This window comes from Cervus elaphus, chromosome 32 (assembly GCF_910594005.1).
Source record: "Cervus elaphus chromosome 32, mCerEla1.1, whole genome shotgun sequence".
Lineage (NCBI taxonomy): Eukaryota > Metazoa > Chordata > Mammalia > Artiodactyla > Cervidae > Cervus > Cervus elaphus.
The window spans coordinates 21,548,423-21,571,630 of record NC_057846.1 but is presented as its reverse complement, the minus strand read 5'-3'; the positions used below and the strand labels follow the sequence as shown (position 1 = coordinate 21,571,630).

The 23,208-nt window shown below is 38.2% G+C and overlaps 1 protein-coding gene across 7 annotated transcripts in view; it reads right to left on the bottom strand.

Moving 5' to 3' along the window:
• Nucleotides 1–23,208, bottom strand: part of TENM3 (teneurin transmembrane protein 3) — a 614,750-nt gene that overhangs the window by 176,961 nt on the left and 414,581 nt on the right. For all 7 annotated transcript variants that reach the window (XM_043893315.1, XM_043893317.1, XM_043893319.1 and 4 more), the window contains one exon: nucleotides 5,791–6,028. In XM_043893315.1, coding sequence (XP_043749250.1) covers nucleotides 5,791–6,028 — 238 coding nt within the window. The remainder of the gene's footprint in view (nucleotides 1–5,790; nucleotides 6,029–23,208) is intronic.

Below are 23,208 nucleotides of genomic sequence, written 5' to 3'. Positions count from 1 at the left end.
AGGGTGTTTGTAAAAACAAACAAAACAATAATAATAAAAAAAAAAAACACAGAGATGGTGAGACTCTCAAAGAATTTCTTAGCGGAGGCTGAAGTTTATGTTCTGAAACCTGAGCTTTTTCATTGTTACCTCTTGTTACCATATTTTGTGGTTTTCTCTTTTCCCACAGGTGTTCTTGGGTTTCCTCAAAATATCTTTAACAGTTAGACTCCAATAAAAAATAGGATTAGAAAGTAAACAAAAAATTGCAATTAAAAAAAGGATATGGCATCAATTAGTAAAATTAAGTCAATGGATTACCTTCCCAGCCATATTTCACTTAAAGCTGTGTCTTTAATGAAGCAGAATCTTACTACCTACTATCTTGTTAAAGGGAGCTGGTTATCAGCTTGTAGGTGGAGGTACAATTTTTCAACTGGGAAGGCTTTCCCCTGGCACTGAACAGACAGTATGGATGCTGCTGCCTAGATTTCTAATAGCCAAGGCTAACTCAGACCTGGTTGTCTTCCCTTTTCCTTAGAACCACTTACAGTGAAGATAAAAAAGGAAAATATCTTACTTTAGTACACCATACTTCTGTTTACATATTTTTTTTTAAAGATATACCCATTGATTTCCCATTTAAGCAGCCCAAGACATCTCGATATTTAAATTAAAAATGCAGTAATAAAAAGGTAATTGAATATGCGTTTTCATACATTAATAATTAGCAAAACATTACTGAGCTACAAGGTAAAAAGCTATGGGAACATAACTAATGAGCTATCCATGCCAAAGTAGATTTCATAATAAAAGAAGACTTTAATAAATCTTTTATTAAATAGCTACACATGAACCACTTGGTTACCATCTAATAGGTAACTACTAAGCTACTTAATTCACATATATAAATGAGGAACTTGCAGGCAATTAACTTTACAACTGCTAAAGGTCAGGCTTCTCAGTGAGTGTCTCTGTACTGCACCTTTAAGTACCCCTGCTATCCAGAGTCAAGTGCAAGCTTTTCTTCAGCTGCTCTATATTCTGGTAGCAGCTATTATTATGTACTGAAGCAGCTGAAGTATAAAATAAACAAAGGATGAGCTACAGGCTATCAGATGCCCTAAAAATGAATTATACAAAAGACAAGAAATACTGAGCTCCAAGGAAAAGAGTCGTCAGGAAAAATCTAAGCAAGTATTGGTGTTCTATCCACGCCCCGACTGTTATTTCTAGGTGATGATAACGTAAGAAGAATAGACGCATAAATGGCAAATAATTGTTTGCATCTTGATATGACTCTAGATCTGAAAACTCACTGGAGATGGGAGACCAGAGCTATTCCGTTTATTGGGTAGAAATGTACAGGACACAATACTGTTGATTGTCTCCAGCAGCAGCAAATGTTAAATTCATTAGCAAGAGGAAAGAAACACTTTTACGGAAGCAAGAAACTGCTGGTGGAAAAAATGCTTTTTAATAAATCAAAATGAAAGCTATATTGAAACAGACAGGACATGTCTTGTATGTCTTCTGTATCAAGCTTAGATGTGAATTACTGAGATTTTAATGGATTATTACATGCCACTTGTTGCCAACTATTATCAGTATGTGATGAAAGGAGAAAACGGGAAGAGACAAAGAGAAAAAAATAGAGGTTCTTAATCTACACAGAACTGAATTTCAATCTTTATAGCTAATATCTTTTAAATGACAGTTTTAGGAAAGTGACAATCAGTAAGATAAGTCTATGCATGAGTAGCAATAATTGCCACAGATGAAACTCTACACTAGATTAAAAAAATAGTTAAAGGCAGACACAAGTCTGGATGAAGTTGTTAATATAGTTGAAACTGAGAATCATACTCAATAGGGAACCTTAACTAAAAAAGGAAAAATCAATGATAAATAAGCCTGGTTCTTCACCTCAAGAGTTCCAACCAAGTGAGACTATTAAAGAAACCACAGTGGCCCTGTGTCAGTATGGTGTGAAATTTCCTCACCACCGCTTAGGTGGATTCACTGAGTGCCTCCAAGTTGAAATGCCATTTCTTTTGATCAGTAATATTATAAGGTGTGAACATTGGAAAAGGAGAAGAAGCAAACAAAACCCTACTACAGATTAAAATATTTTAGCATGATGTACACTGCCTAGATTCATTATACTTTCTATATATGTGTCTGAGAATATCAACTAGTAGATTTTCTTCCTTTGTCAATTCATAAACTATAAAATGTAATTCCATTGATGGTTCATGAGCAGTGCTGCTTTGAAATGGAATTTCAAATGGCACAGGCTTTGAAATTGCTCTGAGAGTGATTTCTTATATGGCCTGAATTTGGAGAAATCAGTTACAATTTCACATATAGCAACCAAGGGTTCTCTTCTAAAGAGCCACTTTTCTCCCTCACCAACAACAAATATTCATTAGTACAATATGAGGAATAACAAGAACACACCGTATATTTCCCTCCAATGACCCCAGATATCTGTACTTCAAATTAAGCCTTCAGGACTTCCCTGGAGGTCAGGGATTAAGAACATGCCTGCCAATGCAAGGGACATGGGTTCAGTCCCTCATCCAGGAAGATCTCACATGCTGCAGAGCAACTAAGCCCGTGGACCACACTACTCAGCTGGTTCTCTGGAGCCCAGGAGCTGCAGTGATTGAGGCTCATGTTCCAGAGACTGTGCTCTGCAACAAGAGAAGCCACGGCAACTGAGACGCTCACACACCATAACCAGAAAAAGCCCAAGCACAGCAACGAAGTACAGAGTAGCCAAAAATAAACAAACTAATTAACTGGAAAAAAATAAAAAAGGTATGGCTTCAAGGAATACCATCTTTCCTATCACCAGTTTTTGAGGCTTTTGTGGCTAACTACCACATCCCCCCAATTAAACACATTTCTGATGACCTAACTTGTCACATTTCATAAATATTTGTCAAGACACTTATTGTCAACTACAATGCAATTATCCATATTCAATTTGATGTCTCAGCTAGAAAATTACTTTTTTCCTAATAAATTATTTTTTTCCAAATGACAACAGTGAATCAGTGTTGATTAGTTGTTTAGTGTGTGCTAATTAATGACACTGGGTAAATTTAAATGACACTGTGCTAATAACCTCAGGAAGAAAAAAATATGTGCACATGACTTTTTGTCTTTAAGCGAAGAAATCTGCCGCTTGCCTACTTCTTCTGTACTCTCTTCCTAATTGCTCCAGGAAGAGTGCTCAATAATACAAAATAAATGATAAAACCCAGCTACTCTTGGCTGACACTACAGACAAAAAGGGTTCTTTTTGAACCTGTTCTTAGTTCAAGAGTAAAAGGAAAAAGCAGAAAGATTTGTATTGTTGACAACTAACTGTGAGCACCTCCTGCTTGCTCATCCTCAGGGTAGAACTGCTTTAGGTCACACAATTAATGGCAAAAAACAGCAGTTTATTCACTGTGAGACCCACTTTTTCATTCAGGAGCTAATGCAAATGCTGACTTTTAGGGTTTCCCTGGTAGTCCAATGCTTAAGAATCCACATGCCAATGCAGGGGACACAGGGTCATCCCTGATCCGGGAAGATCCCACATGCCTCAGAGCAGCTGAGCCTAAGAGACACAGCTCTAGATGTGCCTGGGAGCCACAGCTATTTACCCACATGCAGCAACTATTGAAGCCCACACACCCTAGAACCAGTGTTCTGCAATGAGAGATGCTGCTGTGATGAGAAGCCCATGTACCACAACCAGAGGAAGCCCTGAGACAACAACCAGTTTCCAGTGCGACCAAAAATAAATAAGTAAATCATTATTTGTGTGTGTGTGTGTTTTTAAGCTGACATTAGCTAGGGGCTCCACAGGGCGGGGCACTTGGGGGAACATTCTCCCAGGAGGTTCAGCATCCTCTGGTTTCTGGCTCTATGTGGAGATGAGTTTTTTCTCTGATGCTACTAGAAGCTTAGGGCTGGGAAAAAATAAACACTAACAGGAGTTTTAGGGGAACTGCGCTGCAAAGCTGCCAGTAGGAGACCCGTGAGGTAAGACACCACCGCCTTTGCTTGTGTGATACATACTTCTAAGGAGATGCTGACTGTTGAGGTCCTGACCAAAGGAAGAAGATAAGATTTTTTGTGCTTGGAGATATTTGAAAAATGAAATGGATTAGCTCGAAATAGCTCTGGCTGGTCAATATTCTTGTGTGAGCAGGTTGCTAACTGCGGGCCAAGCTGTGCTAGAACTCGTGCTTGTTAAGAACCTCATGGAAACATCAGCATGTGCTGGAGAAAAAGCACCAAGCTGGTGAAGTTCTGGAAGGGAAGACCAAGAGGGGCCCATGGGCCGTGGTGTAGAGATGGGGCAAAACATTTTGTGGAATTACACATTCCCAACTGCACGATGACTACCGGAGGAAGGGAGTTTCAGGAACAGAACTTCAGTTCATCATAAGGAAGCTTTTCCTAATAGCATGGTCTAGGCACGAATGGGAATAATGCTGGAAGGAACTTGAAATCTCCCTCACATTGTAAGAAACTAAAATATCCTTAGCAAATGGTCAGCTGACTCATGCTGAAGCATCATCTGTGGGAGTCCACTATGATTTTAGGACGCAGTGGACATAATGGGGCCTATGAGAATCAGGGGCATCTAGAACCCAGTAGATGCACAATATAATCACTGCATCCTGGGACTGAGAATAATCACCCTTGTATCTCTATCCCCTTTTCCCCACATGCCTGAGAATCTGAGAATCTGCAGATAAGAAAAATATTGGTAGCAAGGAGAAGTTTCACTGAAGCCCTTTTTACTTATCTCTCATAGACTACAAAGTGGGAAAAGGATGGCAAAGTGCACTGCCCCAACAACCAAAAGAGCACCAATAATGTGGCCCTGTTTCTAGAGAAGACAAACAGTGTGGAGAAAAGGAAACCCTCTCACACTGTTTTTAAATTGGTACAGCCACTCTGCAGAACAGTACGGAGGCTCCTTAACAAACTAAATATAGACCTACCATATGATCCAGCAATCCCACTACGGGCATATACCCTGAGAAGACCATAACCCAATAATGATGCACGCTGGTGATCACCACAGCGCTATTTATAATAGCGACCTAAATGTCCATTGACAAATGAATGGATAAAGAAGATGTCACAGAAAGGAATATTACTCAGCCCTAAAAAGGAATGAAATTGGGTGTTTGTAGTGATGTAGATGGACCTAGAGTCTGTCATACAGAGTGAAGTCTGAAAGAGAAAAGCAAATATTGTATATTAACTCATATATGCAGAATCTGGAAAAATGGTGCAGATGATCCTAACAGCAGGGTAGGAATAGAGACGCGGACACAGAGAACGGACATGTGGACATAACGGGGGGAGAGGAGAAGGGAGGGATGAATTGGGAGGTTAGGCTGACATGTATACACTAGTGTGTAAACCAGACAGCAAGTGGGAGCCTGCTCTATGGCACGGGGAGCTCAGCCTGGGGCTCTGTGGTGACCTAGCGGGGTGGGACGGGGGTGGGCAGGAAGGCTCAAGAGGGAGGGGATGTACACAAATACACACATACATACACCTGATGGACTTCACTGTACAGTGGAAATTAACACAATACTGTAAGCAACTGTACCCCAATTAAAAAAAAAAAAGTAAATCTCTCTTACTGAGGAAAGGGTTGGACCAGCTATCTTCCCATTTCAGATGCTAAAAAAAACACGGTTTGTTGACTGCTGTCAAACATGCATTCTCCAAGCAGGTACACTGCGTGGTCTGAACAAATCCTCCGCAAGTCTCCCCTTCAGGACTCACCTGCTTTCCAGTGGTACATTACTGCCAAGGACCCAGCTGTCCTGCAGCTGGACGGACTCGGGTGTGGTTTGCAGCTCGGCGGGCAAAGCAGCCGGCGGGGCCGGACTCTGGTTCCTTCTATTGGTCAGGGAATTCCTATTGAGAGAAGTGATGGATGGATGATGCTGTGCGGAGTGCTGCTTATGGGAAGGTGGCAAAGGCTGGAGGGTGGACTGGCCTTGGTTGTTTGCAGGTTGCTCTGAAAAAAAGAAAAGGAAACTCATTATACATATGTGTATGTGTACATACACATTTATACACACTACCAATTTCTTGGGGACCCACCATAGATCCATTAGCATTAAAAACGGCACAGAAATCCATTACCTAATATATTTGCATATTATTCTATTAGGCGGGTGTTCAGTGACATTCTCTAAGAGCAAGTTTACCCTTGATACTCAAAGTTCTAATTAATCTACAACAGATGGTAAAATTGCTTTTGGTTTCAATTTGTTTCAGATTTTTTTTTTTTCATCTGGTTTTATTAACACCTACAGAAAACAGCATCTGACAGCTCCCCTAATGCGCCTTTACATTTCAGCTTTTTTTTTTTAAACAAACCAACCCTGAAATTAAATGGGTAATTTCAGTAGAACACAAAGGTTTTGGAAATGCATATAATCCCTATAATTATTTAATGGAGTTTTTTTAAGCTTTATTTAACTGCGATAAATTATTACAAGCTCGTTGCTAAACAGTAGTCGACTACTCTAGTTTAGTGCATTTCAAATAAGGCAGATCTGCACTGTGATCTACTAATAGACGCTAAGTATTCTTTAGCAGAAGGTCACTCTGTGAAGCAGATGTTGTTTCATGGATATTTAACAGACTGAATCACAGCTGATTACAACGTCAGAAGACTCATATACTTAATGACCGTTACATCCCTTAGAACACACACAGAACAGATTTTCCAATTTCATAGTACGCAGTAGAAGTACATTTTGGAGTAAGTCATAGGTGACCACAATGATTCATGTCACTATGTCAGTGGTACGAATATTTTGTTACCAACCAGAATCCTAACGGATCCAGCAACTTCAAAATATAAATACAACAGTAGGCTGTCGCTGGGCAAAAAACTCCCTCAAGCTAATAAGCCATAAGTTAAAATGCACAAATGAATGCAACATCTGAGACCCACATCTCAATCTCATTACCTAGCTTTGGACATGCCAGAATTCACAAACACTACATTTTAGCCAACAGACAGATGACTCCTTAATTTAATGCTAAACTTATTATGGTTCTGCGCACATAAGATGTCAATTTTTGACTAAATGCAGTTCAAAGTGCAATATAATTTTGAAGTGATGTATTAAATCATGCTATTAATATAAATGCACGTATTAAAAGAGAATAGGAAACGTAGGGACTATCTTTCATCTACAATGTGAACTCCAGCAGAGACTGCTAAGCCAAATAACATAGTCAAACATTATAATTCTGGCTGCATGGAATGAATACATGACATGTTAAAAGTGTGAATATATATTATCAAATCTCTTTACAGGGTACGACAATTAAAATAACTCCTCCCATAGTATATAATATTAGTAATTACTGCATGTTTCCAGTGGTCCCTAATAATACATATCATACCATTTAACAACTAATAATTTCTTACTCTTGAAGGACAGAAATCACACCTAAATCCGTGAAACAGCCGCTTCCTTGCAGTCTTCTTAAAGATTCCCATACTAGAAACTACAGAAATCTTACTTGGCCCATTGGTCTGCTGCTCATGAAAAATTATGGGTGTTCAAATATCAGTTAAAGTGAATCAACCTTTGAAGGAATGGCAGGGTTACAATACAAACATAGTTTTAATTGGGTAAGAAAAAGAAACAGACGGTTTAAAATTCCTGGAAGATTTACCATTCAGGTAGGTGGTGCTAGTGGTAAAGAACCCGCCTGCCAATGCAGGAGACGGAGAGATATGGGTTTGATCCCTGTGTCAGGAAGATCCCCTGGAGCAGGCACAACAACCCACTCCAGTATTCTTGCCTGGAGAATCCCATGGACAGAGGAGCCTGGTGGGCTACAGTCCATGGGCTCGCAGAGAGTCGGACACGGCTGAAGGGACTTAGCATGCTCGTAAGCACATCATTTAACTAATTAGCTTTGCTGTTCCTAGCATCAATGCGTATGATCAGAATGGCTACAGAGGTCTTCAAGGAACATTTCAAGAAAATGCTTATAGGATGATATAATAAGCTACAGTATGGGAGCCTAAACTAGGTTGGCCTCATAATGAAATACTTTTCAAAAGAAAAGTATTAAGATTGTGCCTAAAAAGAAGTAGAGGAACAGGGCAAATGACTCCGTGTTTTTAAGTACAGCTTTGTGAAAGAATGGAATTATATTATAGACAGGTTACACAGGATAAATGATACATCAGATATTATACTATGCTGAGAAAGAGGTCAGGATAACAATTTGACTGCCTAACTCTGTCAGGCATCATGATAGTGAGTCTCCGTCTCCTCATCTGTAATGTGGGAAATAATACTGCCCCACAGAGGTATTAGTACAATCTAAGGATTCAGTGAAATGTACGCATTCATCCACTTATTCACAGACTTAGTCATTCATCCATAGACATTTATCAAGCTTTTATGTTTCAAGGATCTGCTAAACCAGTAACAGGTAAAAGCACCGTGTTAATGGTAAATTATTATTAATATTGTTATTGAAACATGAAAAGATTTAAGATCTATTATCATTATATATTTCAATATGTTGAACTTAATATTCTTATTCTTTTTTAACTTTAAAATAATTTTAAATTTTTCATAAAAGTATTGTTGGGTTACAGTATTATGTTAGTTTCTAGAGGCTTAATATACTTTTAAATTTTTCATAAAAGTATTGTTGGGTTACAATATTATGGTAGTTTCTAGAGGCTTAATATACTTAAAAATACACTTAATATACTTAAATAAAAATATAAACAGTGGGTGTTCACTAGGCTCCTCTGTCCATGGAATTCTCAAGGCAAGGATACCAGAGTGGATTGCCATTTCCTTCCCCATGGGATCTTCCTAACATAGGGATTGAACCCACGTCTCCTGCACTGAACCACCACGGAAACCTCACTACCAGTGAAACAAACCCAGATAATGAAAGCTAGGTTCAATTCAAAATGTGACGGAACAGGCTAAGTACAGAGTCTGAGCGAGATGGAATGGATGGCCAGACATTTAAATTCTGCAGCAGACCACAAACAGAAGCAAAATCTGAGGATGCAATTGGAGGTCAATGCTAGTTCTAAAGATTCCAGCTTACAGGACGTGAGAAGTAGCTGGAGCACATATTTATCTGTACCAACTTCTTTTAGATTGATTATGTTTATAAAGCATAACGGGATAAAATAAAATTTAACATTGTCAGAGAAGACAACAGAATAAAAGAAAACTGAAAGTGGGAAAGATAAAGCCAAATATGAGATGAGTGGGTGAATTCCTGCTCCATGGTTTTACACATTTTTTTTTGTTTGTTTTTAAAAGGATCTTTCTTTTATTTTATTTACAAAGTATTTATTTGTTTGGCGGGGCCAGGTCTTCACCGTGGCATGCAGGACCTTCTGCTGGGTGTGGGGGCTTTTCTCTCGCTGTGGCATGTGGGCTCAGCTGCCTCACTGCATGTGGGGTCTTACTGCCCTGACCAAGGCCTGAACTCTTGTCCCTGTGCTGGAAGGCAGATTCTTAACCGCTGGACCATCACGGAAGTCCCTACACATTTTTAAAGCAGGGTATACATCTGGCTCTAAATTACCTTGTTGCAAGCACAAAGAGGGAAACATGATCAATTACATGATTTGGGGTGTTTTTAGGCTCAAAAAACTTGCTTAAGAAAAGTATTGAGGATAGAGAGAACATTCTCATTTAACCTCATAGGAAGACATATGAATATCCAGGGCAAAGTTCTATGACCGAGGTTCGAAGTGGGCACTAGGGTTTAGACTTACAGCAATAAGAATCTAATATAAGTGGGCAGGTCTACACGAGAACAGCCAAAACATCTACTATAGACTTCGCTTTAAGCGAATCCACTGATACAGGCTTTACATAGACTTGAGAAAAAGTTTTAGATGGGACCTCACAGAGTCACCAAGTTCAATGTTCCTGAAACATAGCTCTGAACACGTCATTTTATTCCTGGAAAACCCAAATGGCTTCCTAGTGCCTATAAAACTTATAATGAACTCTAAAGGTCAATGTGATCCTTGTCCAAGATAGTCCCCCAGATATTTCTGCAAATGTTTCTTCCATGAATTCTCTTAATGTATCCTTGTCCTCATCAGGCTTGCTGTACCCAGTACATCCCCCACACCTTTTCATTTCTGTATAGTGGCTTCTATCTGAAAGACATTTTCCTCCACCTTTCTGTATCCAAACCCTGTGTATTTCAAGCTCTAACGATGATGACACGACACTACTTCTGCTTTCTTCAAACAGAAATCAGTTATTTCTTCTCTGAGTCTTAGGTTTTTATCTCTCTTTCCCATGGCCCTTCTCCTTTTCCTCTCTGTATCACAACTAATTTTAGAGGTCTCATGTTCCCCGTTAGACTCTCTGTGGAGAGAAACCCTAAGGACCACACAAGCATAAATACTTAACGGATACTTGTTGAATGAATGATTATTTGTGAAGAAGTCAATGCAGGGTGAGTTACAGTAGAAGCGGCGCCTTCTCACATTGCCATCCACTTTTATTACTGACGTATAGTTGATGTCAGGGCTATGTGAGTCTCGGGTGTACGCACAATAATTCAGTTATACATCTTGTATTGCTTTTAATTGTCATGCAATTTGCAAACATGTCTTGTTTTTCCAACTAAATTCTTAGATCCTGAAAGGCAGGACTCCAACTCAAAGTCCTTTGGATTTATCAGTACCTTTACTAAGCCTTATTCAAAGACTCCTAAAAACATGTTGAATGGTTGGTGATATTTACGCATTAACAGGACCTTGGCAGGCGGCGGTGGGGGGGAGGGGTTGTCATCTCATCCAAGCATAGTAGCATGCACCTCGCTCCAAAAATTGGATTTCTGGAATATTTCTTTTGAACCATGGCAGATGTCCCAATATTTAAAATTTACCTTTTAAGAGGTGCAAATAATGGAACGATTACATAAAATACATAAGAATATATAAATATATGATATGAGCAATACATAAAAAATATATATTATAGCTTGCCAAATATAGTTATGTTTTCCTTATATTTTAAAGTTTATGATTAGAAATGCTCCAAATTAGATATTTTAGAAAAGATGTAGGTTAATTTTTCCAAACAGTCTTCCCTACTTTTTTTTAAAAAATAAAATTTTTGGCACTGTGTTTCTAGAAATTATATACTATACCTAACTAGTGTTGTTTCTTTCAGCCCATCTTTCTTTGTCCAAGTTCCTACAGGTCATATATCTTTCATGATAGCCTAACAGTTTCTGATTTTTATTTGATAAACTGAACACAGATGATAGCCAATATCTGTTCAAATTCACATAACATTAATAAATATTAGATAGACTTAGACTTCGCTCATTTTGCTCAGCTCCTTGCCAGGTCTTTGACAGAGCATTGAAGGCTGTCCCATTAAACCTATCAGCCTGGGGTAAGATAAACAGAAAGGTGAAAGATCCGGTAAGGCAATAAGGCGTGCCGACTATAAGACCACAAAAAGCTATTTGATAGTAGACTAGACTTCAGTTTAATCAACCTATAAAACCCAGTTCCAAGCAAATGTTAAGGTATAGTCCCTGAGCTCCAGAGGAGGAAGAAAGGAAACTTGCCCACTTTCCTCAACAGCAACTCTGCTGTGTGAACCAGTGAGGTGGAAGGGCCATGACACATGGGAGAGACACATGACAATTTATTTTTCATGGGATATTTTCTTGAATAAGTTATATTTCTCTCTTAGCTTCATTTATTTTATAGTGCCTATTTGAAGGAACCTAAAAGATACAGTGCCTGACATATACAGGAAGAGCTAAAAGGCAACTTATTAATGGAAGAAATAATCAGCTTCAGGGCAGAACATCTTGAGGGAAAACAAAGGAACTCAACAGCCTTGCCGGCAGCTAATACTATTATCACAAGAAGGAAGAACATGCTATCCAATATCTCTGAAGAGGAAATGCTTTTCCTTTCACAGCCAACAAAGCAAGACTCAGAAATGTCACAGGAGGAATCAAAAATAAACTACTGCCTCGGCAGTTCCCAGAGAAGAGGGAATCTGATCTCTCACTCGTGAAGTTTGGTGGCATCTCTTTTTCCCATCTACTATGACCAGACCATCGTGTCAAGAATTAAAAAAAGAAAAAAAAGGAACACTTTTTTTAGCCTATTTGGGAATATTTGCTATTTGATTTTTTTTTTTTTTAAATTAAAAGCCACTGCAGACAAGTTCCAGACAGTAAAGTGCAGTTCAGTCTAGCTCGCTCTGGTTCATAGCCTTGGGCTGTGGTCTTCACGGACCTGAGTAGAAATGGACTTTCAAACAGGCAAGTGGGGAGAGAAAAGACTAGCTCCTGGGAGACAGAAATACCTCTCTGTGGGTGTCTGTCCACAGGTGTGCCCCTGTCCAGGTGGGAGAGGCTGAAAGGTGGGGGTGACGGGAGAGGTGAGGAGGAAGAGCTTGCTGTGACTGGCTGCCCCCTAGGGCTGGGCCCCACTGCCTTCCTCCCCTATTCTGCCCTGGTCTTCCTCCCCAGCAACTCGGAGTGGCGGGCTCGCTGCAAAGACCTCCAGGGAAGACACCCTCTATCGTGGAAGAGACGTAGAAGCTAGGGGTTGACAGCCATGCTGCTTTCAAATAACTCTGCAGTCTGAGTGGAGGCTGTTAGCAAAGGACAAGTGGGGTGGTGAGGATGAAGGGATGAAGACTGGGAGGTGGAGGGGGGAGGAAGCAGAGGGATGAAAGGGAGGGGTTGAGGCTGGGGAAGGGGAGAGAAACGTGGAACGCTACTGGAGAAGCAGCCTCCTTCCTGTGGCTTGAGAACTCCTGGACACCAAAGACAGCAACTTGAATATATGAATAAACTCTGTTTCTACCCCCCTCCTATCCCCCAGAGTTTACAAAAAGATACACCGACCCTGCTGACCTGGACACACATTCAGGAGGGCCTATGTCCATTTACTGGGGATTAGCAATGGTGAGGTTAAAGACTTTGTTTCTTTACCGCAAAATTCATTCTTTCTCACTTGACTTACAGGCTGTAACTACTTGCTCCCAGCTGTCTCAAACAAAACTGAAGTTTTCTGCAAAACTGATCTCTTTCTTTTTTTTATTTATTTTTTCATTTATTTTTTATTAGTTGGAGGCTAATTACTTTACAGTATTGTAGTGGTTTTTGCCATACATGAACATGAATCAGCCATGGATTTACATGTGTTCCCCATCCTGATCCTCCCTCCCACCTCCCTCCCCAATCCCATCCCTCTGGGTGACCTCTTTCTTAAAACAGATCACCAAAGCACATAAAATACTTTGATATTATATATGTATATATATAAAATCCTACTAATTTTTTATTATAGTTGATTTACAATAATTACTTCAGGTATACAGAACAATGATTCAGGGGTTTTTTTTGACATAGTATTACAAGTTATTATAAGATATTGAGTATAATTCCTTGTGCTATACAATAAAACTTTGTTGCTTATTTATTTTGTGTGTAGCAGCTTATATCTGTTAATTCAATAGTCTTTAATTTGTCTCTTCCTTCCTCCCTCTCCCCTTTGGTAAGCATAAGTGTGTTTTCTATGTCTGTGAGTCTGTTTCTATTTTATATTCAGATTCATTCATTGGAAGAGACCCTGATGCTGGGAAAAACTGAAGGCAATAGGAGAAGCAGATGGTAGAGGATGAGAAGGTTAGACAGCATCACTGACTTAATGGACATGAATTTGAGTAAGCTCTGGGAAACACTGGAGGACAGAGTCTGGCGTGCTACAGTCCATGGGGTCACAAAGAGTTGGACATGACTTAGGGACTGAACAACAGCAACCATATAGATTCACTTGTATGAATTATTTTTAGACTTTCCACATAGAAATGATATCATATAGTATTGGTCTTTCTTTGTGACACAGTTTACTAAGCATAAAATTCTCTAGATCCATCCATGTTGCTGCAAATGGCAATATTTCATTCTTTTTTAAGGCTGAGTAATATTCCATTGTCAATATATATCACATATTCTTAAACCAACCAACTGTCAATGATCACTTAGGTTGTTTCCAGGTCTCGGCTACTGTAAATAGGGCTGCTAGTGACCAGAGTTTGGAGTGGACGATCTAAGTGTACAAGGATTGAATCACAGTTAGCTTTTGTGTTTGAAAATTCTAGTGTAATTCTTGGATTTAGCTTAATCTTTTGTTCCATCGTCAACTAACTCAGTGGCCTTATGGAAGTTGCTTTCCCTTGATTTTCTAATGGTAAGCTTAGGAAACAATACCTCCCTCATCTGACTACATTTCAGGACCTATATGCAAAGGTATATTACAAAGTATTTTATGACGCTGAAAATAATAAATCATATTTAAAAATATCTCCATTGCTTAGAAAATATCATATATATTACAGACATTTAATTGACATTACTTCCCTATGAAGATAAAAATTAAGTAGCAAGAATTTTCCTTATAAATAGGAAAAATTTGAGTCAATAATATATGTGTTCTTAGCCACACCACAATTCAACAGAGCCCAAATTAAACAAAAATATTTATACATTCAAAGTGCTTTCTTCTCCTCTCCTTCCCACCCTGCAGATAAAACCCTACTTTTAATGAATTTATAGTCTAAAATTACTTAACATAAGAGAAAACAATCTACCTTGGGTCAAACTCTACAAACAAAAAGCAAGAATTTTTCTCCCCCAAATTTCAGATAATGCAGCCATTAGACAGTGACATGCATGTTTAGAATGTTTACAGATTTAAAAGGAATTAAGAACATATGAGTAAGACACCATGAAAAAAGAAAAGGTGTTATTTAAAAAAAAGTTATATAAAAAAAGGTACAATGTGTATCAGACACTGAAGTTAGAAACTCACTGGGCAGTTTAAACAATATATTAGGTAACTGTAGAGAGTACCAGTGAGTTGGAAAAGAGATCTGGGAAAATCACCCAGATGACATCAGAAAGACAAAGACTGTCAAGAGTAATTTACAGATAAAAAACAGGATGAAATAAAGGTCAATATACATTCAGTGAGAGTTCCAGAAAGCAGGAATAGAGTTTTATTTGGAGCTACATAAACAGCTTTCTATACAGTTCATAATACCATACTCATCAATCAGTTCAGTTGCTCAGTCATGTCCGACTCTTTGTGACCCCATGGACTATAGCACGCCAGGCTTCCCTGTCCATCACCAACTCTCAGAGCTTGCTCAAATTCATGTCCATCAAGTCAGTGATGCCATCCAACCATCTCATCCTCTGTCATCCCCTTCTCCTCCTGCCTTCAATCTTTCCAAGCATCAGGGTCTTTTTCAATGAGTCAGTTCTTCGCGACAGGTAGCCAAAGTATTAGAGCTTCAGCTTCAGCATCACTGGTTGGATCTCCTTGTAGTCCAAGGGACTCTCAAGAGTCTTCTCCAACACCACAGTTCAAAAGCATCAGTGCTTCGGCATCCGGCTTTCTTTATTGTCCAACATCCATACATGACTACTGGAAAAACCATAGCTTTGACTAGACGTAACTTGGTTGGCAAAGAAATGTCTCTGCTTTTTAATATGCTGTCTAGGTTTCTCATAGCTTTTCTTCCAAGGAGCAAGCATCATAGCTGTCAAATTATACAGAATTTAAACTTCATCTCCTGTTAATTTCATATGAATTACCTCCGCTATGCTCTTTTTGGTTATTGGAAAGCAACCTTTGGGGGTGCTGTTTCATTTTAAAGGTAAGTTCTCTTGAATGGCAAGAACTTCTCTCTGAAGATATTCTGGCTTCTATACTGCTCAAAAGTGTGTACTGAATCTAAAATGTCAAGCATTCTATGTCAGTGCTTGGAAACAATACCTTCCACTTGTTAAAGTAGTTCCTCTTTCAATATACTTAACACTAGGGCTTCCCTCATAGCTCAGTCAACAAAGAATCTGCCTGCAATGCAGGAGACCTGGGTTTGACCCCTGGGTCGGGAAGATCCCCTGGAGAAGGAAATGGCAACCCACTCCAGTATTCTTGTCCATGGGAGAATCCCATGGACAGAGGAGTCTGGCAGGCTACAGTCCATGGGGTTACAAGAGTTGGACACAACTTAGCGACTAAACCACCAATAATGCCTCCAACACATTATCCTCTACAGAATTCTTTGTTTTCCGTAATCATTGTTTACAGAAAAGTACGTAAAACCTACACATGAGTAGAAAAATGGATCTAAGTATCTTGTAACTGTCTCAGTATACGTTTCAGGATATTCTTCTGCCCATTTAAAAATAATTTACCTGAGAGCAAGTGAAAAAGGAAGAACCTGTCCCAACTGTGACAAGGAAGAGCTGCTGACATACAATCAATAAACACTTTTCTCTCCCCTCTGATTTCCTAATGGGCATTTGATTTTAGTGCAGTTAAATTTTATTGACCTTAAATGGAGTATATGATATGATATAAATAAAGCACATATTTGTAATATGGATAAGAACAGGCTGGAAGGCAACTAAAATTTATAACTATGTGATAAGTGGCTTATAAAGAATAAAAAAAACAAATTGAATATTCCAAATAACACAGAACTTGTTATGCTTTTCAGACAACATATTCTCTATCACAAAGAAAATGTCTAGTATAGAAGAAAAAGTACCCCTGAAGAGGAAACAGGAAATATACATTGAGTACTTACTTTAACTAACTAAACACAACTGCATATAAACCAACTAACTTTTGAGCCTCAAGCTTTTCTCCTCTGTCAAAGAATGATTGTGGTTGTGGTATAGTGGGATTATACAATAAATTCTAAAGTGTTTTAGCTTTAAAATTCTCTTTATTTCATGTTCTTTACAATATTTTCTTGAAATACATTGGTGTATGTTATATTACAGTCATGTCTGACTGTTTGTAGCCCTATGGACTGTGTAGCTCTCCAGGCTCCTCCGTCCATGGCATTTTCCAGGCAAGAGTACTGGAGAGGGTTGCCATTTCTTTCACCAGGGAATCCTCCAGACCCAGGGATCAAACTGTCATCTCTTGTGTCTCTTGCATTGCAGGTGGATTCTTTACCTCTGAGCCATCAACTTCCCTTATTAAAAACTTAAGGTACTTTAAAAATCTTAACCTAGTATCTCAAGTTATACCTATAAATGTTTATGGGACATATAGTTAAAAAAACTACTTCAAATATAAATATTCTCAAAATGCTACTAAATTAATTCATATCACAACTACTCTACCACATTATCTTATGCTATAAATATTAAAAACAGTATTTATTTTCTAAATAAACCACTCTATGTTGCCTAATATTGTAACTAGTGACATCTTAAGGTATGTGCAGTAAAAATCGTGTGTGTTCAGTCGCTCAGTCATGACCCCATGGACTGTAGCCCACCAGACTCCTCGGTCCACGGGATTTTCCAGGCAAGAATACTGGTGTGGGAATTCCCTTCTCCAGGGAATCTTCCCAACCTAGGGGTCAAACTCAGGTCTCCCATATTGCAGGCAGATTCTTTACCAGCTGAAGCACAGAGGCAGAGCCCTCTTCCAAAAGCTGCCTTATGATGAGAAAGTGAAAGCTGATTCAGTTGTGTCCGACTCTTTGCGACCCCATGGACTGTAACCTGCCAGGCTCCTCTGTCCATGGGATTTCCCAGATGAAGGAGTGGGTTGCCATTTCCTTCTCCAGGGGATCTTCTCAACTCAGGGATCAACTTCCCATCTCCTGTGGCTCCATTGAGCCACCTGAGAAGCCCCCTAGTAAACAAATATGATGTCATGTAATATGCTAAGGAAAAAGATCAATGGCAGAGTTAACATCTGGGGAGAACCAGATGAGCAGGGTGGGTGTATACTTTCTATGTATTCTCTAATCACTTATTTTTTTCTACCATTCTTCAAATATTTTAAAAGATGGAAATTAGAAAAAGGTTCAGATAAAATAGGTTGGATGTCTTTTCCCTAAAATTGATTAACTAGCTGTAATTTTTTGAATGTGCTATAACTGTCATCCTAACTTTTAAAAAACAGGTCTGTTTTATTTAAGTTTGAAAGTTCTTCTCTGGCTTTTATGTAGTTGTTTTCACAAGCAACTTTACCTACTGAAATCTGAAGTAAATTTAAATTTGATATAAAGTCATTTTATATGAACATATTATTTGATATCATATTTGTTATCTGCATCTTGAGTCTGCATTGTCTGCCAATGTTTAACATTAAAGTAGAATCAAATTTTTAGTTTCCTTCCAATCACATCATGGCCTCTAAACAGAGATGGTGTCATCAGAAACATTAAATATTATGTAGATGCAATACAGACTTCATCGAACCCATGGTCCCCTTCCCATTCTTGGCATTTGCAACGACGGTGATCTGTTAAATGGAAACCAAATTGTGATGTTCTTTGATTAAAAAGGAAATAGAGTCACAGTTTAAGCTGACACAGGCATGTTTGCTGAACTCCCTTCTCTGTCATTATTAATTTGGGTATAATGTGTGTGTGTGTATGTTAACACTAAATGCCTCTTTCCAACACGTTTTTCGGATGCGTTAATGGCTGAACACCAATGAAGAGGAGGATGATGCAGTGAAAAGAACACTAAATCTGGAAGATATTATGAAGACCAGTATCAAAATGAGATCATGCATAGGCAAGCATTTCACAAACTGTAAAGTACTATAGAGAAATGAGGTGCTGTCATTGTTTGGGAGATTAATGATAGGTATCTTCTGAGTCTAGGCTGCACCTTTTAAAATGGTTAGCATGCTTTGTTGAGGCTGGAAGCCTGCGTCTTTCCACAGGATGCTAATCGCCTTTAGAAGCCTCTCAAACTAGAGGTTCAAAAAGAAGCTGGTGACTGAGGTATTCTCCCCCAGATCTTCTGAACTTTTATTTCAGGAGTCTATAAATATTTTAATGACAGTTGATTAAAATTTTCCATAGAAGAGGGAAATAAACACTAGATTTATGGCAGAGAAGAATAAGGAAGACCGGGAATATTAGTTCTGCTCCGGCTGCTGTTAAGAAAAACTACACACGAGGTGATCTAAGCAACAAGAATTGACCTTCTCACAGGTGTGGAGGCTTGAAGTCCCGGACTGAGGTCTGGCAGAGTCAGTTTCCAGCACAGGTTCTCCACCTGGGCTGAGGTAGCTGCCTTCTCCATGAATCCTTGCAGGGCCCAGCAGAGTTCTCTGGGGTCTCTTGGATCTGAACACTAATCCTATCAGACAAGGCCTCACCCTTATGATCTCATTTAACATTAACTACCTTCATTAGAGGTCCTAGCTCCAAATACAGTCATGTGAGGACTTAGGGTTCGGGAAATATGAATCTGGGGTTCAAGCTCCCTGTCTGAAATCTAGTAACTGTGGAACTTCGAGCAAATCAATGTCATATTCCAAATTGTCTGAATCCTCATCTGTAAAATGTGGGTAAAATGTGAGAATTCAAAGAGATAATGTATAATACAGCATTTTCATAAACTATGATGTGCTATTTTAATGTGAGGTCTTAATTTTTAGACTTTTCCCATTTACTCAAATAAAGTAATAATTTGAGGGGGTGGGGGGTGACTAGAGAATATGTTTGGTTTGAGTATGCCCACAACGTAATTTCTTTCTACAGGTATGTCTTTGAAAACATTTCTCTTCTCATATCTAAATCTATAAAGGCAAATATACATCTAATTATTTTTCAAAAGTGTCTCTTACTATCATTTAATTAAACTGTTTACCTAGGATAATATATCAGTAGCATAAAAGACAGATAGAAATGTACATTATTAGAGAAATAATTCCCTGAGTTTACAGGGTGGCTGGTTAAAATGTATTTCAATCCTCCAGACTGAATTCATACTTTTGAGTACTGAATTGTATTCTTTGCATTTAGGGCAACACACTAGGAAATGATGTTCCCACCGAAACACGTGAAAATGTAAAGATGAATGGAACAACTTTATGTTTTATGGCATTTACTTTGAAAATCTGATTAAGATGGATGTCTTTAGCTCATAATTCTTCAATGTCACGTTGTCATAGTTCCCATCAGCAAGATGTTTTAAAGGCTTTCGATTAATATTGCATGCCAGGGCTGAAATTACATCCTTTGTCGTTTAGTTCTTAATGGTGCAAGTGATATCTATCAAGGAGCGCTATATGAAGCATTTGTGATTTTTATTGCAGGCTGTTTTCACAAATCTTTTTCAGGTTTCACAAAGACTGCTTTGGGTTTACCATAAATATGTCCTTCTGCTGAAAATCCGAATGATTTCTTAAAAGTGAGGTTAAACGTAGATGGTTAAAATTTACTTGTCGGTACAAAAAACTTCTACCTGAATCTGGTGTGTTGCCATTTGCACCTAATCTTGAATATATTTTCTTTCACCCAAATCTTTTTGTAAATCATTGTTATAATATATGCAAAATATATGCCAAATACACATAGCTCACAAAACCTTCATCAGTAAGCAAGTATATTATCTGCCTAATAAGGAAAACATGGTTGTAGGTATGAAAGAGCTACAGTATACAATAATTACTGAATGTTGACTGGGATTGTGCTGCAAAAGTGTGTGTTTTATTTTTTTAAATATAATTACTGATTTATTTTAAATATAATTACTGATTACTGACTTTAGTGTCCTGAAAAATAATTTAAAATTTCTGAAATTTAAGCACATCAAAGACAAGTCAATTTCATTTATTAAATACTCAGACTCATGACAGAATCTTACTTATATATAGATTATAAGGATACAGGTAAAAATCTTATATCATATATATATATGTATATGAATAGTGAATGTGGTGTGTACATATACACACAGAGTTGCTAGAGTCTTGATGCTGTTATACTTTACCACTTGGAGTTTTACAAAATACAAATCTACTCAAGATAAAACAACTCATCTAAAACATTACGAAGGACAATAGCGAGGGGCTTATTCTGGGATGTGTCTCCCTTGGACAGCTGATGTAAGAGAAAGCTGGCTACATCTCTCCCGAGTGAGCTGTGGTCTTCATGGATCTCATAGACATGGCTTTTGCCAACTATATGTCTTTACAAAGGAGAATGGAAATATTCACGGTAAGATGGACATTCTTATCCAGCAGTGCCCAGGACATTCATCTTGTTTGGATATTGTGCATCTAAAGTTAGTCTCCTTATCTGATTCTAGACATGAGGGAAAAATGCTAGTCTGGAAAAGTGTTTTCAAATTCTGATTCCCCATGGAAGACCACTGCACCTCATTCATTCTATAAGGAAGAGCTTGCCTCTTCTACATGTTTACTTGGATTTTTTCTGCTGTATGTGGTTGACTGAAAGAATGGCAACAGTTCACTTTGAAAATATTCCCTCCATTAGCTAGGATTGATTTTTTAAAGCATTCCAACACATCCATATATACTCTATAACAATTCCTTTACAGCTGATAGTCAAAAATACTGTGTGCTCAAAAGATAATGCTCTTCATGTTAAGAAAAGAAAAAGGAAAAAGGAAACTACACATTTCCCCCCTATTTTATGGGGCTTTTTTTTTTTTTTGGCTAGCTATAAGTATATTAGGTTTACCCAATAATTCCAAGAAGGAGTTACTAAAAATCTAAGTTCAAATGTAAATTTATAGATCTTAAATGCAAAAGAGGGGTTGCACAGTGAAGGGGAAAATCCACAAAGGAAATTTACACTCAGTAAAGCTTATTAAAACTCATTATGCCATGAGTTCAATAGAAATTATTTCCTTTAATCTCATAGCCACCTTAAACTGTCAGTATATATTAATATTTCACAAGATGGGGGGAAAAGTTCCGAGAAACTGAGAACTCTGGCAACGGTCACAGAGTATGATTCCAAAGCTTTCCACCCTAATTTACATGGGAATAATCATTTTTGTCAGTTTTGTTTCAGGCATGTTGTCAGGAAGAAAATGAAGAATGAAGAGGAAACATGAGCTTTAAAAGAGGCCTGTAGAAATTCAACTTTAGATGGAAAAAACATTTGCTTTATTTTGAGTGTGGGGTCAGGATGCCATCTAGTAAAGGCTAGTGTGGAGATCAAAGCCTAGGAGCAAGAAGAGAAGCATTTTTCTCCCTCTCTCTCTTTTTTTTTTTTTGGCCGCACCGTGCGTGGCATGGGAACTTCCCTGACCAGGGATCAAACCATGTTCCTGCAGTGGAAGCTCAGAGTCTTAACCGCTGGACTGCCAAGGAAGTCCAGAAGCATTCTTTTTAAATAACATTTTGTAGTGGGCAGGCAATGTTTTATCTCATTTTTAAACTTTCTGAAGCCAGTTTATTTCTTCCTCATGCTAAGAAAGAAAAATAGATTAGGTTTTAAAATATCTCTAAAAGAAATGATTTAAACACATACAAGATCCTAGATACCACATCCCTCCCCCCCATCCTTATACTATATCTTGGGATTGCCAGGTTATTTTTACAATCTCACAATAGTTGCTAATGTAAGCATAAACTATTTTTTCTAACGTTCTTAAGGGATTACTAGAATTATCAAATCAAACAGAACTACAAAGCACAATCCCATAGGCTCATCTTTGATTATCACCACAATTTACAGACAAATATTTGAGACAGCATTATTAAAAGTTAATGGCCCTCTTGTTTTTAAAGAAATGTTAACTCTTTAATTCCTTACTTTGATCATATACTTCCATGTTTATATTTTTGTGAGGGCGTTAGAGTAGGGTCAAACAGCTTCCAATTATCCTCAAAACAAAATAATATCTGCTTCCATTAAAACACTTCTTCCCTGTTACTTTAAAATAATGGATAATTTCAATTTTTTCACAGAAGGCATGCTATCTAAATCGAGTATTAGAATAGAATAAAAGTATGATTTATATGAACACAGTAAGCGGCTTTTTGCATGTCAATGCAATTAGAGGTGGCATGCTTAAAATACATAATTTGACTTAAAAAGCACCCAAAATCAAGTGAGACAGACAGATACAATTAAATGATTACTCGAGCAAAGAAGCAGGTATTCTAGCAAAGAATACTAATTAACTTTCAAACAATGAGTAGTGTGAAATTCAAGCTTTACATTGCACGTTACTGCACATGTAAAAATGGAAAGTGACTTCAGAGTCATTCTTTCAGTTCAAAAATGTACCACCCATAATTAGCCATCAAAGCAGAAGCATCAGGTTTGGTGACATTTTGCCCTGGCGCTGGGTTAAGGCAAGAAG